Raw genomic sequence first — 14211 nt, forward strand, 5'->3', positions numbered from 1 at the left:
TTGTAGCCACAGCTGCCCTGGAGTAGACTGACAGAAGCGAGGCTGCCATATCGCGCCATCGGCCCCTCTGGCCAACACCAGTAGGCGGTAGGGAAAAGTGCCTTGGACACAACGACCAGGACAGAGAACCCGGGGATCGAACCGGCGACCTTCCGGTTACAGATACGCTTCCCAACCCCCTGAGCCACGGTCACTCAGGGGGTTGGTAGTTGTGGCAGTAGTTGTGGCAACCAGCTGGTCTCCCAGGGGATGAGGGTGTTGCATGCCTGACCTCTGAGGGACTACTTTCAATTACAAGGCAATTGCTCAGGTTGCTTTGTGGGAGCCAACTGATCTCCAAACCAGTTTGACTTGGATTGACTCAGTCATTCTCAGACAGATTAGCCAGCGTTTGGTAATTGCAAATAATTTCTACTTCATTTGTAAATGTAGACAGATTGCCAACATGTTGCAATCAATCAAAGTCAGTCTGCACTGATAAGCGTAATTCATCTACAATGCATCTGTGGTTGCATGTGGTTGTGGTTGCAACTGGTTACCAGCTGGTAAAATTCTTATACAGTGCATAGGTCATTTTGCTGCAACTATGTCACTATCTTTAGAGGAATTTCAGAATTTTTCAGAACTCACTCTGAATGCAAGTAATCTAAATTTCTGCATATTTAGATAGACACAACACGTCTGTGATTTTTGTTGATTTATCACAGTAAAATGCTTCATCATCACAAACACATTGCATGTAATAGGTAACTTCAGTTCACTCGTAGCAAACTCGTAGCACCAAACTTGATTCAAAGATGGCAGTTGACTGCATGCTGTCTCAACCCTGGTCATGCCGCGGTCTCCAGCCACTGTTTACCATAGTGTGACTGTAGATGTTAAGTGACCAAGGTGTACAAATGAAATTCTGACATTTATCCTTCCACATGCACATCAAGTGGCAGATTTGCAGACACGTGTCTAACCAGCCACCATCTGGGATGTGACAGAAAAAGTTAGAGGAGGCGTTTTGCAGGTATTGCTTGATACCTATGTCTTCCTGTCATTACATGATTTTTTTATATTACACAGCTTCCTCATTCTGTCAAACATTGCTGATAACTCACAATGTTTATGTCTGAACTGACTCTTGCTGACACTGGCTGACTCTTGCTCTTCTATATCTCCAGACTTCTGTGCAGCTTTTGGCTGAAGTACTTATTACGACATAAAATACCATAATACCATCCTCCAGTGCATGACTAAAGATGTTAATGAAATCATTTCTAGCTGGCAGTAACTTGCTGTAAGTATGCAGACAGATTGTTCACGCCCATGCAAAGGCATTATCCTTGTGCATATGATTTGAAGGTCTCATAAATGTCTTCACAAAATAGCTGAAACAGAGAAGTAGAATGAAACCAGAACTTTGTGTACTTGACTGTCAAAAGGCTAGCATACGAACTCACCTGTGCAGGAATAGTCATCGATCCTGATGTAGCCCGTATGGCAGATACACATAAAGGAACCAGGGGTGTTAACGCACATGGTGTTCTCCCTGCAGTAGTGCTTTCCTTCAGCGCACTCATCAATATCTGAAGAGAGGGGGAGAGAGAAAAGCAGAGAAGGGGTGAGAACAAAGCTAAATGAGATGTGGGTTGCTCACTGAGAATTCTTTCAATTGAAAACTAATGAAATTACTGGCCAGATAAAAAAAAACAAGCAGTTATGTCCCATGCTGAAGGCTGATGGTCTATTGATTACTATTATCTGGGGTGTTGTATATTACTATTAATTGTCACTTGAACATAATCATATATTTTTTCTGGACACTTGCTGAAAGAAATCATTTGTTTTTTTTCTTAGGTTTGATTTTCAGCATAAAAGAAGCTCATGTACATCACTGTTAAACTTAGCCTCCTTGCTGTACTTAGGCCTTTAGTAGGCCTAAATACTTTGCACACGTAGAGCCACTGAGAAACGAATTTGAATTCATTAGTGGGAGACAGAGGTCAAGATTGTGATGTAGCATAACTTAAGCAGCAAGGAAGGTGATAAGTAAATAGCATTAGCAGACGATTGAAGTTCTTTTTAAGCATATTTTATTGCTGGCATCTCCCTTTTACCATAAAACAATCAATCAGGCATGCAAAAATCCCACTGGCTTTATACAAGACTTTGCCCACACCCGACCTCGTTAATCCCTACCATTGAAACAAAATAGGTCAAACCAAATAATACAATTCTAAACAAAGAACAGGAATAAAGTCATGCATGAAACTGACAAACTCATTTACTCAACTAAATAGTTTGTAAAGTAAAACACTGCATACAATATAACTCAAAAGGCTACTTTAAAGAAAACAAACAATACTATACAAAATGAAAAATCCTCCATTTGGTTACACCCAGTGATGCAATCATTGACCTCATGACCCTATATAAACAGGAAGTAGTGGGCGGCCCTTCCCATACACCTGTCTCACATATAGGACCTGAATGCACAACATGGACACCATGGTAAGTATAACCAAAGAAACATAATTTACCAGACATGTGCCTGTAAACAGAAGAAAATTCAGATGATCTGATGGTTAGTAGTGTTTGCTTTAAAACACATGCATGGATGTAAAGGATGTAACTACTGCTACCACAAACAAAACCTGGGATATTGTGTGTTAAGAGAAGTTACACCAACAATGTCTAAATTAAAGCATTATGGCTGACTGTAAAATAACAGAACACAAAATAACAATATATGCAAGTGACAAATAGCAAATGAATTCTGTCCTAGCCACTTTGTCACAAAGATGCAGAGGGTCTATAAGAGGTGGGGATTGAAACACTTAAGATTGCAATGCTCGATTTTCAATCAGTCAAAATGAATCATTGCACATAGCGGCTTGTCTGCATTTTTCCCACTCACTCAGATGATCTCAGTGCTTTGACCACTTTTTACACAGAACCACTCCACTGGAGAAGTTCATTTAAAAGGTGTGCACATAAACAAATACATTTTTACTCATCCTGTGTGATTAAGCCTCTCCTAAGCTTAGCAGAGATAGTCAAATAACACTGTGTACAAAAAACAATGATAATAACAGTGGGATAACAGCTGCAATGGGAGTGATGTCAATAAAGGACTGTGTATGCAGAGGCTCCACAGAGGTCTAATTGAGCAAAATGAGCAGCACCTGTTAGGGCATAACTTGGCTGTCTAAGCGTTTTAGGTATTTTCTTACAATGCGACCGTATTGCACTGGATTTACATTTCTTATTTGCAACATCGAACCTCTTCACACCAACGGTGAATAAGAATTGTTCTCGTAAATTTGAATGAAACATGTTTCCGTGCTTTCAGGACAGGGACATGATCGCACAGACGAGCATCGTGTCCGTGCTTGACTCATTCTCATGCTACTCACTCTACCTCGAACACCTTGATACAGTTTATCATTGTGCTGTGCATTTCATTACAGGGGATAAATTTCACACTCATCACTGTGCAACCTATGAAAAAAGCAGGCTGGCAACAAGAACAGAACCCACACTCTGTCATTTTTATTTATAAAGATCTCCTCCAAAAGCTACCTCGGTATATCAGCACTCCTCAAATTTTAAAGCAACTGCCATCTAGAAAATAATTTAAGACTGTTTAAAAATATATTACAGAGAATTGTACAACTTGAATGATCCATCTCAATGGCTGACATTTAACTTCAAATATCTGCTCTGCCATCAACTCTTGGGCTCTGTGTGGCTTTGTTATGTCTGGCTATACATATTATTTGCATTTATCTTTGTTTATTCTTGTTTATGTATTGAATATATATTTGCCATTTTGCTATATCTCTCTATTTTCTAGTCTCAAATAAAGGTTAGAGTTACACTTTTTCACTGCAACTCAAGATTGCATGATTTTTATTACCTATGCAATTACAAAATTAAATTAAATCTTTAAAATACAGCATATCTCAATGGGGGGTGGATCAGGCTGGATATGTACTGATCCACTGATATGAAGGGGTAATGTGTTAGTGTTAAATATCAACTTTGTACTTGTAGGAATGCTCCTAATGAGACAGCGGATTGTGTTCTGGGGGATCTCCTCCAAAATGTAGACCAGGGCATCACTGAGCTCCTGGACAGCCTGAGGTGCAACTTCACAATGTCCCAGATGTGAACAATTGGATTTAGGTCAGGCAAGCATGGGAACCAGTAATGCAGGGGTGGGGAACTCCAGGCCTCGAGTGCCAGTGTCCTGCAGGTTTTAGATGTGTCCTTGATCCAACACAGCTGATTCAAATGGCTAAATGACCTCCTTAATATGTCTTGAAGTTCTCCAGAGGCCTGGTGAACAACTAATCATTTGATGATTCAGGTGTGTTGTACCAGGGTGAGATCTAAAACCTGCAGGACACCTGCCCTCAAGGCCTGGAGTTGCCCACTGCTGCAGTAATGGGTATGAGTTCCTGCCTTCTGTATATACTCTCGTGAGCAGCTTTGGGTCCAAGGATTACATCACAATATCTAATGGCAGTCAGGTGCTTTTGCCTAGACTGTTAAGGTCTTGGCTATGCCTCCCCAGATCATCTTAGACCCACAACCCAACTGGTCATGCTAAATGATGTTACAGGCAGCATAACATGGCTCCATGGTATGTCACACGTGCTCAGGGTGATCCTGCTTTCACCTGTGATAAGCACAGGGCACCAGTGGTGGACTTGCCAATTGTGGTATTCTATGGACCCTCTACAGCCCTGTCCAGCTCTCCTAGAGTAATAGCTTGTCTCCTGAAATCTCCTGTATCCTCCTGAGACTGTGCTGGATGACACAGCAAACCTTCTGACAATGGCACGTACTGATATGCCATCCTGGAGGATACTCTGGACTACCTGTGCAAATCTGTAGGCTCCAGGCATCACTTCATGCAGCCAGTAGCGACACTGACCCTAGCCAACTCCAAAAACAGTTAAAAAAAAACAGTCAGAAAAGATGAGGAGGGAAAAATGTCAGTGGCCTCCACCTGTAAACCATTCCCGTTTAGGGGGGGTATCTCATTATTGCACCTCTAGTGCACCTTTTGTTCATCTCATTATTACAAAAGCAGCTGAAACTGATTAACACCCCCTGGCCAGATCAGTATTATATAATTCATCATAACCAGTGCAACAGGGTTATTAGGTGGGGGTTTTTTTTTTTCAAAACTGAAATGCAGCAGTGGACGTTTAATAGCGCATATCTCTAAGACTACCCCTGGGTGGAGGAGATTCCTTTAAAAAGCTGCTCAGAAGTATCACTGTGGGATTAGGACATCCAAGTCTTACTCTGTCATATGGTCAGTAATACAAAGACCACTTTAGCCTTGGGCATCTGTTATTCCAAGCAGGAAAGGCTTCTTAGCGTTTGGAAGACATTTTCTCATGAGATCAATAGCATATACTGACATAATTTAAGAAGATAAATTTTTCCATAAGGAATGAAAAACAATCATTCCACTGAGCATCATTTACACACAAATGTTTATGCGTATGGGGTAGAGTATGACGACTTGAGAGCTATTTTTGAGTTAGGTTGACTTAAAGCTGTTGTTATTTTTTATGACCGCAGTCAGCTGGCTATCTTGGAAGATGACGTCCAAGCTTTTATTTGTCAGCCATTTATCTAAATAGAAAGCACTGATTCATCCATTCAGCTCTCTGGAACTCTAGCTAGTCTGTCTTAGTTGGATGTGTAAACAATTATTCCCTAACATGTTACCATGACAACTTCATTAACCAATGCCGTGGCTTTGTTTTTGGCGGCTTTATGCTTCATGATAATTAATAGAAGAAACTTTGCTAGTGCAGCTTCAAGATCATAATTTATTAGATTGTCCTTTGTTTTTCCTTCTCACTCTCATGATTCCAATTTTGGATCCATATTAGCTGTTGCTAAGGCAACAGCTATTCCTGGGTTCTAAACTGCATGCCAAACCTTCAGACAGAAGATGCAAAATACTGCCAGGGTAAACAAAATAATCTAGATAATGTGATGCAATCAAATGCAATTCAGTCAAACTGAACAAACTCAGCCATGTTACATCCATCAGGGCTTTATTTCTACTGACAATACAGGTCAATTGAAAACAATTTATGAGAGACAAGTTCTATAGTTCTTGACATTACCAATTTATTATTAATTCTGTGTATTCAGTGTCTATAAGTGAGCAAAAGGATACAAAACCGCTGAATATGTTCTGTGCCAGATGCTGTAGCGAAGAGCACTTCAAATTGAATTTCAAAAGATTTGCATTGGCATTCACTCAGCTTGCGTGTCCTTGGGTAGCGCACCGCCCACACCCCGCAAAATAAGAGCTCAACACCTGCCTACAACTGTCGCATTCACATTTACTTGGTGTTCTTCCTTTCACAGTTCCATCAATACTTGCTGCCTTAAGCTATTCAGAGGCTTCCCGGATAAATAAAGCAAGAAGACAATCACAAACCACCTATGAAGGTGCATGCGTCCTTCACTATATGGATGGAGGCCAAACCTTTACTAGCTCTGAAAGAAAAAGGAAAACAAAGGGAGGTGATGAAGGCAGGAAGAAAATGGAAAGCAAAAGAGAAGGTGCAGATAAAAGGGCAGGTTAGTAGAAGAACTGGATTAGAAACAAAGGTACAAGAAGCTATAATGCAGAGCCGATGAGATGAGACAGATAGGGACAAAGAGCGAACGACTGAGATTGAGAAGTGAGAGAGATAAAGAAGATGGTTGGAAGAAAAGAGCAGGTAAACCTGTAGAATAAACATACAGAGTGAGAAAGTTAAAATAAAAAGTTGTGAAATGGTGTAGTGTGTCTTAGAGAGTGAACAATTGAGACTTTAGATGGCAGAGAAACAGAACTGGAGAGAAGGCACCAAAAGGTATTAACTGAAGAGGCAGTGGAAGAAAAATTCAGTGTGTTCACTATTGCAGCAGTAACCTTGAGCACGGATCTGGTGACAGCTTCCCACTTTCTGATTGGCCGTCCATAGTGCAGCTTTGATTTAGAGCCTATTAAGTATAACCATCCATCCTGCCCCTGGTGACAGCAGTTACGTATGTTAAAACAATATGTTAGGGGGTGAGATGATGAGGGGCATAGTGTGACTGCGTGGGGGAGAGAAACCATCTCCATCTCCATTAATGCACTCCATTTTCCTGATTGGCTTGTCACATGGACATACGTGATGCACTAGGCAAAGAAGGTTGGCCAGGAGTCAGCTGCAGCCTTTATCACTGAACGGAGTGCTCGGGGTCAATCTGTTGCCACACAGCAACTGATGGCTCGAAAGTGGCTGTGCTTTCTTTCTTTTTTTCATCTTTGTATATTCATGCATAACAACTGAATCAATCATAGTCATATCTGAGGAGAAGGAATAGCTTTGCATTGTCTAGACAAGAAATATATCTCCCATGCTTAGAGAAGGATGTGTCTTTTACTTCCTGCTGCCACACAATGAGATAATGTGCAAGTCACGTATTTAGGAAAATATGAACAATAAAAAGATACAAAATGTTTTTTGAGTAATATTTGTGCCAGCAAAAAGCAGCAAGATCACCCTGATTGAAGGGTATGTATATATACTGTTACAATATTTATTATGTATATTATGCATCACCAAAATTCAAAATAATGACTTAAGGATGTAAGTAATGGCTGTAAGGAGAAGCTGCAGACATGTGTAAGCATTTGGTTTCAGAGAGCTTCTTCTTTACTGTTCGATCGACAATATATGATGGCTTAAAGAGAAGATGTGTTTTATACAGTCACCGCAGACACAGCACTCTGGGTCTGCTGCTCAAACCTTTTGTTTGTGAGAGGCAGCCAATCAGGAAAAAAGATAGCTTAAAAGGAGCTAAAAGAAGAAGAAGCTTGTTTCAGACGATTAATAAACTAAGGGGCTGCACCAAAGCTCACTATAAGGTAAATGTGGATTATTTTGAACTGTGAATCATGCAAAGCTACTCTAGTAGAGTCTAATGTCATGATGTGAAGGTGTGTGTGAAGGGGGTGTGACTAAAGTGCACGTGGTTGATGAGAAATGCTGGGATGAGTGATTGACTTTTCAAAATGCAACTACTATCTCAGTAAAAGATGATGCCTGTGTACCCAAACTTTATATATGTTTATATAAATATAAATGCATTCCAATGCAACTTTCATTTGGATAATGATACCACAAACCTGCTTACTAAGTGCTGTTGTGTTGACATTTAAATATTCCCTCTACTGCTAAGTGATAGCACACAAACAGTTTGTAAATAGGAAATAGCAACTTATCCCTGCTCGCTTGCATAGCATGTAGTTTTTAATAGGGACTACCGTCACTATCTTTGCTTCAAACTGCAGTATAATCAAGATGTAGGAATAGGGAGATAACAATGCTATTTCCTTTGGACATCCAACAAAGGAACCCCATTTCTGTCCCACTCCACTAGGGACTCTTTTCCTCTCCCACTTTTTCTCATTCTTTTTTGTGTTTTTCATCTGTTCATTCCTTCCTCTAACCAGCTCACTTACTCACGCAGATGGTTTCCAATAAACAGCAGAGGAGCCAGGCTTGCCAAGATGTTGTCTGATATTTCTCAGTAGCCAGTTCCTTTCAAATGTACTACAGTGAAAAGAAAAACCGCTATAGACAACAAGCTGTCCCTGCTGGCCAATCTGTGTTCCACTCAGCAGATTACCTCCACTGTTGGCCTCGGTTCCTCGTGGACGGATGAATGCGTTGGAGAATGTTATAAAAGGCCCGTTTTAGTGTGGGGGGAGTCTCTGTGCATTGTGATGCTGCAAGTTGTATTGGAAGGTGAGCCTGGGAAAAACTAATCAAGAAACGAATTTACTCGAAATAAAGTACTTTTTTGAAACACTGAAGTGAGGTGCTTATAAATCTGTCTGGTTTTTAACTTTTCCAATCTTTAGGGACAATTACTTGCTTTCATTTACACCCGTAGGGAAATCAGAGTGCGAAAGAACAACAGTCAAATGCGTTTCTTGGAAATGGAACAAAGATGATTCGTTTCTGAGCCGGTACCTAAAGATGAACTACAGATCAGCAGAAAACTGTTTTCAGCACATTTTCAACTTGCCAATTTGGACAATCACTCCTAAACAAGCCGGCCTGAAAACACCCAAAACAAATATGCAAAACGTCACTGTCAATTTGGGTAGGAGCGGGAGCCAATTAAGAAGACTGAGTGGAGAGAATACCATTAGGAGGCAACAAGAGTATAAATCATTCTGAGAGTGCAGTCGTCTAAATATCAGACACACTGTAATCAATCACTGTAAACACTTAGAAGCCTACCTGTTTGGGAAGAGCCTCGCTGCAAGTAGAGATGCCAGAAGGTGTGTGTGTTAGACCATGTGTTTTTGTTCTCTTGTCAGTTTTTGCACACAATCTACATCATTCAACAGCAACTTAGAATTTCCACCTGGAAATAAAGATTCATCCAATTTTGCAACGATCCTCGAACCTGCAAACATCTAACAGGCTTGAAGTGCACGTAGGTGTGTGTCAATAAAGTTATTTTAAACACACACGTTACTCACTTCAATTTGGAATGACTCAAGTGAATGTCATGGACAAAACTGCCTTGTTTAAGTGCGGCAAGCCTGAATGGGGCTTTGGTCTCCATCAGGGCTGTCATTAATCTGGGAAGTGTTTTCAACCATGCGTAAATCAATCGAGCATCATCATCATCCATCACACGTCACTCTGTGACTATTTGCAGCCTGTAGGCCAGAGCTATCAGAGCTCTCTGGAAGGCTGATTGGAAGATCATGCTTAGTCTTGAAACATGTGTTGCTGCGTACTGAGTTTTGCTTTTTTCCTGGGTTTTGCATTTCAATGCAGAGCTTTGGTTGTATCGAGAGCTACATGAGGATCTTTGTAGAATAGTTTTGATTTTATCTGGAATAGGGAACTCTAAAGTTATTCTAAGATGTGGCAGTTTATTGACTTGCTTTTAAAATATGCATACAGTACCTAGTAATTACTTAGTGGGATGCATGAAAATAGCTTGGGGTGGTTACTCAGCTTTAAAAGAGTTCCCTCTACTCTAACAGCCCCAATTTTAAATATTTTGACTCTTCACTGAAATCAAAGTAACCGTAACGCACTGATAAAAAGTAGAGCTGAGTGTGATCCCATCTGGAAAAGAACCACAGAGGAGTGATCTCCCATGTGACATTTAAAGGGTAGTGGGTGAGTTTGTTGAGATACTGTTATTTACACAGGAGGGAACTATCCCAGTGATGGTGGTACCATCTGTTGTGGGTGACATTTCGGCAGGGTCACAGAGGTAAACACACATGACCAGTCAGGATGTGTATATGTTTCCCTGAGTGTGCATGTGTGCCATTCATCAAAGTGCGTGGGGGTCAGGGCCCTAGCAGGTGGGGAGCCCAAAGGCTCAGGGCTCATCCCAGCAGTGATTGGGTTTTGGAGCGGGCTGTGCTCTTCAGTCAGTGCCAATTAGCCTGCTGCCACCTTGTGACATTTAAAAGACAGCTGCAGCAATGGGATTGGTCTGCACACAAACACAAGGTGTACTTCGACTATGCGCACACATACACACACATTCATGGCTTATGGGTGATAACACATTCTGCGTGCAAGTGGTCCAGTCCTTTTTAATCAATTATTAAAATTCTTGCTTTTGTTCTCTGCCCAACAGTCTAATTATCCTGGGGTTGCTTTATCATTTTTAAAAAATATGCATTAGGACATGTTATGTGCAATTTTGTTTTCCTTGCTGATTTTAATATTCTTAACAAAAAAATATAAAATTAGCACAAGCTAACTGGTTGTGACAAACTGACTGCTACCATCTTTGAAAGGGTGAATCTGACTGAGAAACGGAGGACAATCAATCACAGGCTAGCCATGCACTAAATCATACCCTGCTTTATCATCTTTATTGTTTTGAAACAATGAAGAGTATCATTTACAAAACAAACATCATATTGTACTACATCAGATTTCAAATTATTGATGGAGACCATAAACTCATCGGGGAAATGTTTACTGCGCTCATAAATCAGTTTTGAAGTGGGTTCCTTTTCTCATAGACTTCGATACAATTGGACTTCTTTTTGCAACCATTGTTGTGGGGTGGCAATTAGAGAGAGTGCACAATTAAGGTGCTTCCACAGTGACTTCACTTTGTCATTTACAGTGGGGGGAAATACTTATTCGATTCTCAGCTGAATTTGTAAGACTACTCGCTCGCAAATAAACGAGATGTGTTGAATTTCTTTTGTGGTTTCATTTTAATGGAGAGAGACAGAATATCAACTTGAAATCCGGAAAAAAAGCGCATCACGTAAAAGTTACCAATTGATTTGCATGTCATTGAGTGGAATAATTAGGTGATTAATAAACAAAACGTGACATAGTAATTAAACCTTTGTTGTCAAGTACAGCGGTTTCTTGTAGTTGATCACCAGGTTTGTACACAGTGGTTCTCGTCTAAAATTGTATGGTATGTGGCCCAAACTGTTATCACCTCAATGTGGTGAAGTCATCCTGTACCATTAACAGAAAAACAGCCCGAAAGCATAATGTTTCCACCTCCGTGCTTGACTGTGGGGATGATGTTCCTTGGCTCCAAATGAGCATTTCTCTTCCTCCAAACACGGCGGGTCGAGTTGACGCCAAAGGGCTTGATTGTGGTCTCATCTGCCCACAGGACTTTCTCCAAAGTCTTCTCTGTACTTGTGGAGTATAAGGAGTATGAGGACCGTGTGGGTTCTGAAAGATTTCATTCCATTACAATATAGTGTTGTTATTAACGGTGCTCTTGGTGACTGATGTCTCAACTGGCTTCAGATCATTACCCAGCTCCTCCCGAGTAGTTTTGGGCACATCCACCACCTTTCTCGTGATCATCCTCACTCCATGAGGCAAGTTCTTACACTCCAGACTGAGTGCGATTGTTGTTGACTTTATGTTTCGTTCATTTCCAAGTAATTGCAAATGAATGGGAGAAACTGGTTCTGTGGATGGGTGTTCTCTATGTGTATAATGAGTTGAGATCCGGATTATCTGTAACTGATTGATTACTTGTAGACAGTCTGTGGGAGTTGGGGATAAAATACTTTTTGACAGTCAATGAAATTTATAACCTTTATGTAATGTGTTTTTTCTGGATTTTTGTTTGTCTCTTTGCATTAAAATAAATTACCATGAAATTTAGAAACTGTTAATTTTCCTCTCGGTATGTCCATCTTTTATATACAGTTGTTATATTTCCCCCGTTTACAATTGTAATTTGTTCAAGTACGTAACTGATGTTCATGTGTTGACATGCTTGTTTTCCTATATGCTGTATCCTGTGTGCATTTAAGGACCAATTCACCCAAATATCACATATAATATATTCAAATGTTATCTTCCAGACTATTGTTTCTTTGTTTTTTTCTCTAGCTGTAAAGTTGTACTTAGTGTCCAAAATATCACAAGAACAAACAAACAGATAGCTAGGGGAACAACTCCACACCTATTGCCTGTGAACCTAAATCCTGGCTTATATATCTATATTATTACTATTATTACTGCTCTAATTCCACATCAATAGTCAACATGTCCCACTCTTACAATGCATCATCCTTTTGCTCTACATCATCCTTCTAAGATAAACAATGATTATCACAGCAAATATGTAATAATGCACAGATTATAGGAGTCCCGAGCACTCCAGATTAAGTTTACTTCAATGCACAGCTGTTTTAGGAATTTGCCTCTATTTTAAATATCTGTTACATTTGATCTAAATAACAAATTCAGGCTCAAAAAACAGACAAGCCAGACACTCAGAAGCATTGAGGCAAACACGTCACTAGTTTTGCTGATTTGTTTATAATGAAACACAGACTACTGCTATTCCGATACTTCTGTAGGTTTTCCGCGTCGTAAGCATTCCCAGTTAAATTCCATTCTCCAGCACCGTGCTGCAGTAGAGACGGAAATCTTAGAGGCTGATATCTTCATGGTTAGATACCTTTCATGTAGGGTGTTTTACTTTTAAATTGGATCAAATGACCCCATAACGCTTATATAGTTACCTCACTTCTTGTTGTACTATTTAACACTGGAAGTGCTTTTGTCTAAATGCGGTTCATTAAATCATGATTAATTCAATAATGAGGCTGTGCCTGCATGTAAAGCGAGTAAAGTGAGTTAATAAAACGCCACAATCTGCGATATTGTATGCACACAAAGCCCCGTTGCATACTCCACTTCTTCATTTAACACAATATCGTTCCGTTTTTAACATTTCCCATATGATTGCAACCAAAAAAATCACACAGCTCTTATTTTTGCACAATTCTGACAGTGAATTTCTAAAGTAGGGCATTTCAAAAAGCAGACAACAATGGGAGATGTCTCTCTGCCTGCAGTCCTCTACAATGCTGAGATGAATAATGGCATTATCTCAACACGTTGAACTATACTGATTGTTCAATTTAGAGACAATCACACAGTCTGTCACTTCTCCACTGCTCGCCGCTCTGTCTAATTCTGTCCTAAACACATGCACGCATGTAGCAAAATAGGCCTTCAGCCTGACTGCTCTGTGAGAATAGGATGGAGAGAAAACTGGGCTCTTTTTCTGTTGGGGAACTCAGCGCTCAAACACACAGACAAACACACACACATACATGCAACTTCACACACACCCACACAGACTTACACAAAGGCAGGGCTAGTATCCCCCTGAGTTTTCCCTACTGCTGTTTCTATGAAAAATTTACACAGAAGTGATCTCATCGGCTATTTTGAGCGCATCTCTGACCTAGGAATGTTTTAAAGAGCTAGTATCTGCTTCTGCTTTTAGTGATCTCTGGCGTTATGTTTGACATAACCCAAAAATATGCGTATGTGTACATATACATAAAGTTTTGTATGCTGTGTACCCATGCTTTTCTTTCTTTTATGTTTTTTTAATCTCCCTACTTTGTTCAATACAATAATTGCTTTAAAGTTTGAATTATAATCCCACCTACAAGTGTTGCTGCATTGAAGCTCATTAAGAATTGAAAGCAGGTGGTTTCATTCATCTTTCTTTACATCTCATTGCAGCCACAAAATGGTGCATGAACACTAACATTCTTTTGTTGAACTGAGCATCACTCACACACACACACACACACACACACACACACACACACACACACACACACACACACACACACACACA

General features: G+C 40.2%; 1 protein-coding gene across 1 annotated transcript in view; it reads right to left on the reverse strand.

Annotated features, from left to right (window-relative positions):
- nell2a (neural EGFL like 2a) overlaps positions 1-14211 on the reverse strand; it is an 84056-nt gene that overhangs the window by 35558 nt on the left and 34287 nt on the right. The window contains exon 13 of the mRNA XM_005728254.1: positions 1449-1574. Coding sequence (XP_005728311.1) covers positions 1449-1574 — 126 coding nt within the window. The remainder of the gene's footprint in view (positions 1-1448; positions 1575-14211) is intronic.

This window comes from Pundamilia nyererei, unplaced genomic scaffold, assembly GCF_000239375.1.
Source record: "Pundamilia nyererei isolate P.nyererei 1_Seehausen unplaced genomic scaffold, PunNye1.0 scaffold00027, whole genome shotgun sequence".
Lineage (NCBI taxonomy): Eukaryota > Metazoa > Chordata > Actinopteri > Cichliformes > Cichlidae > Pundamilia > Pundamilia nyererei.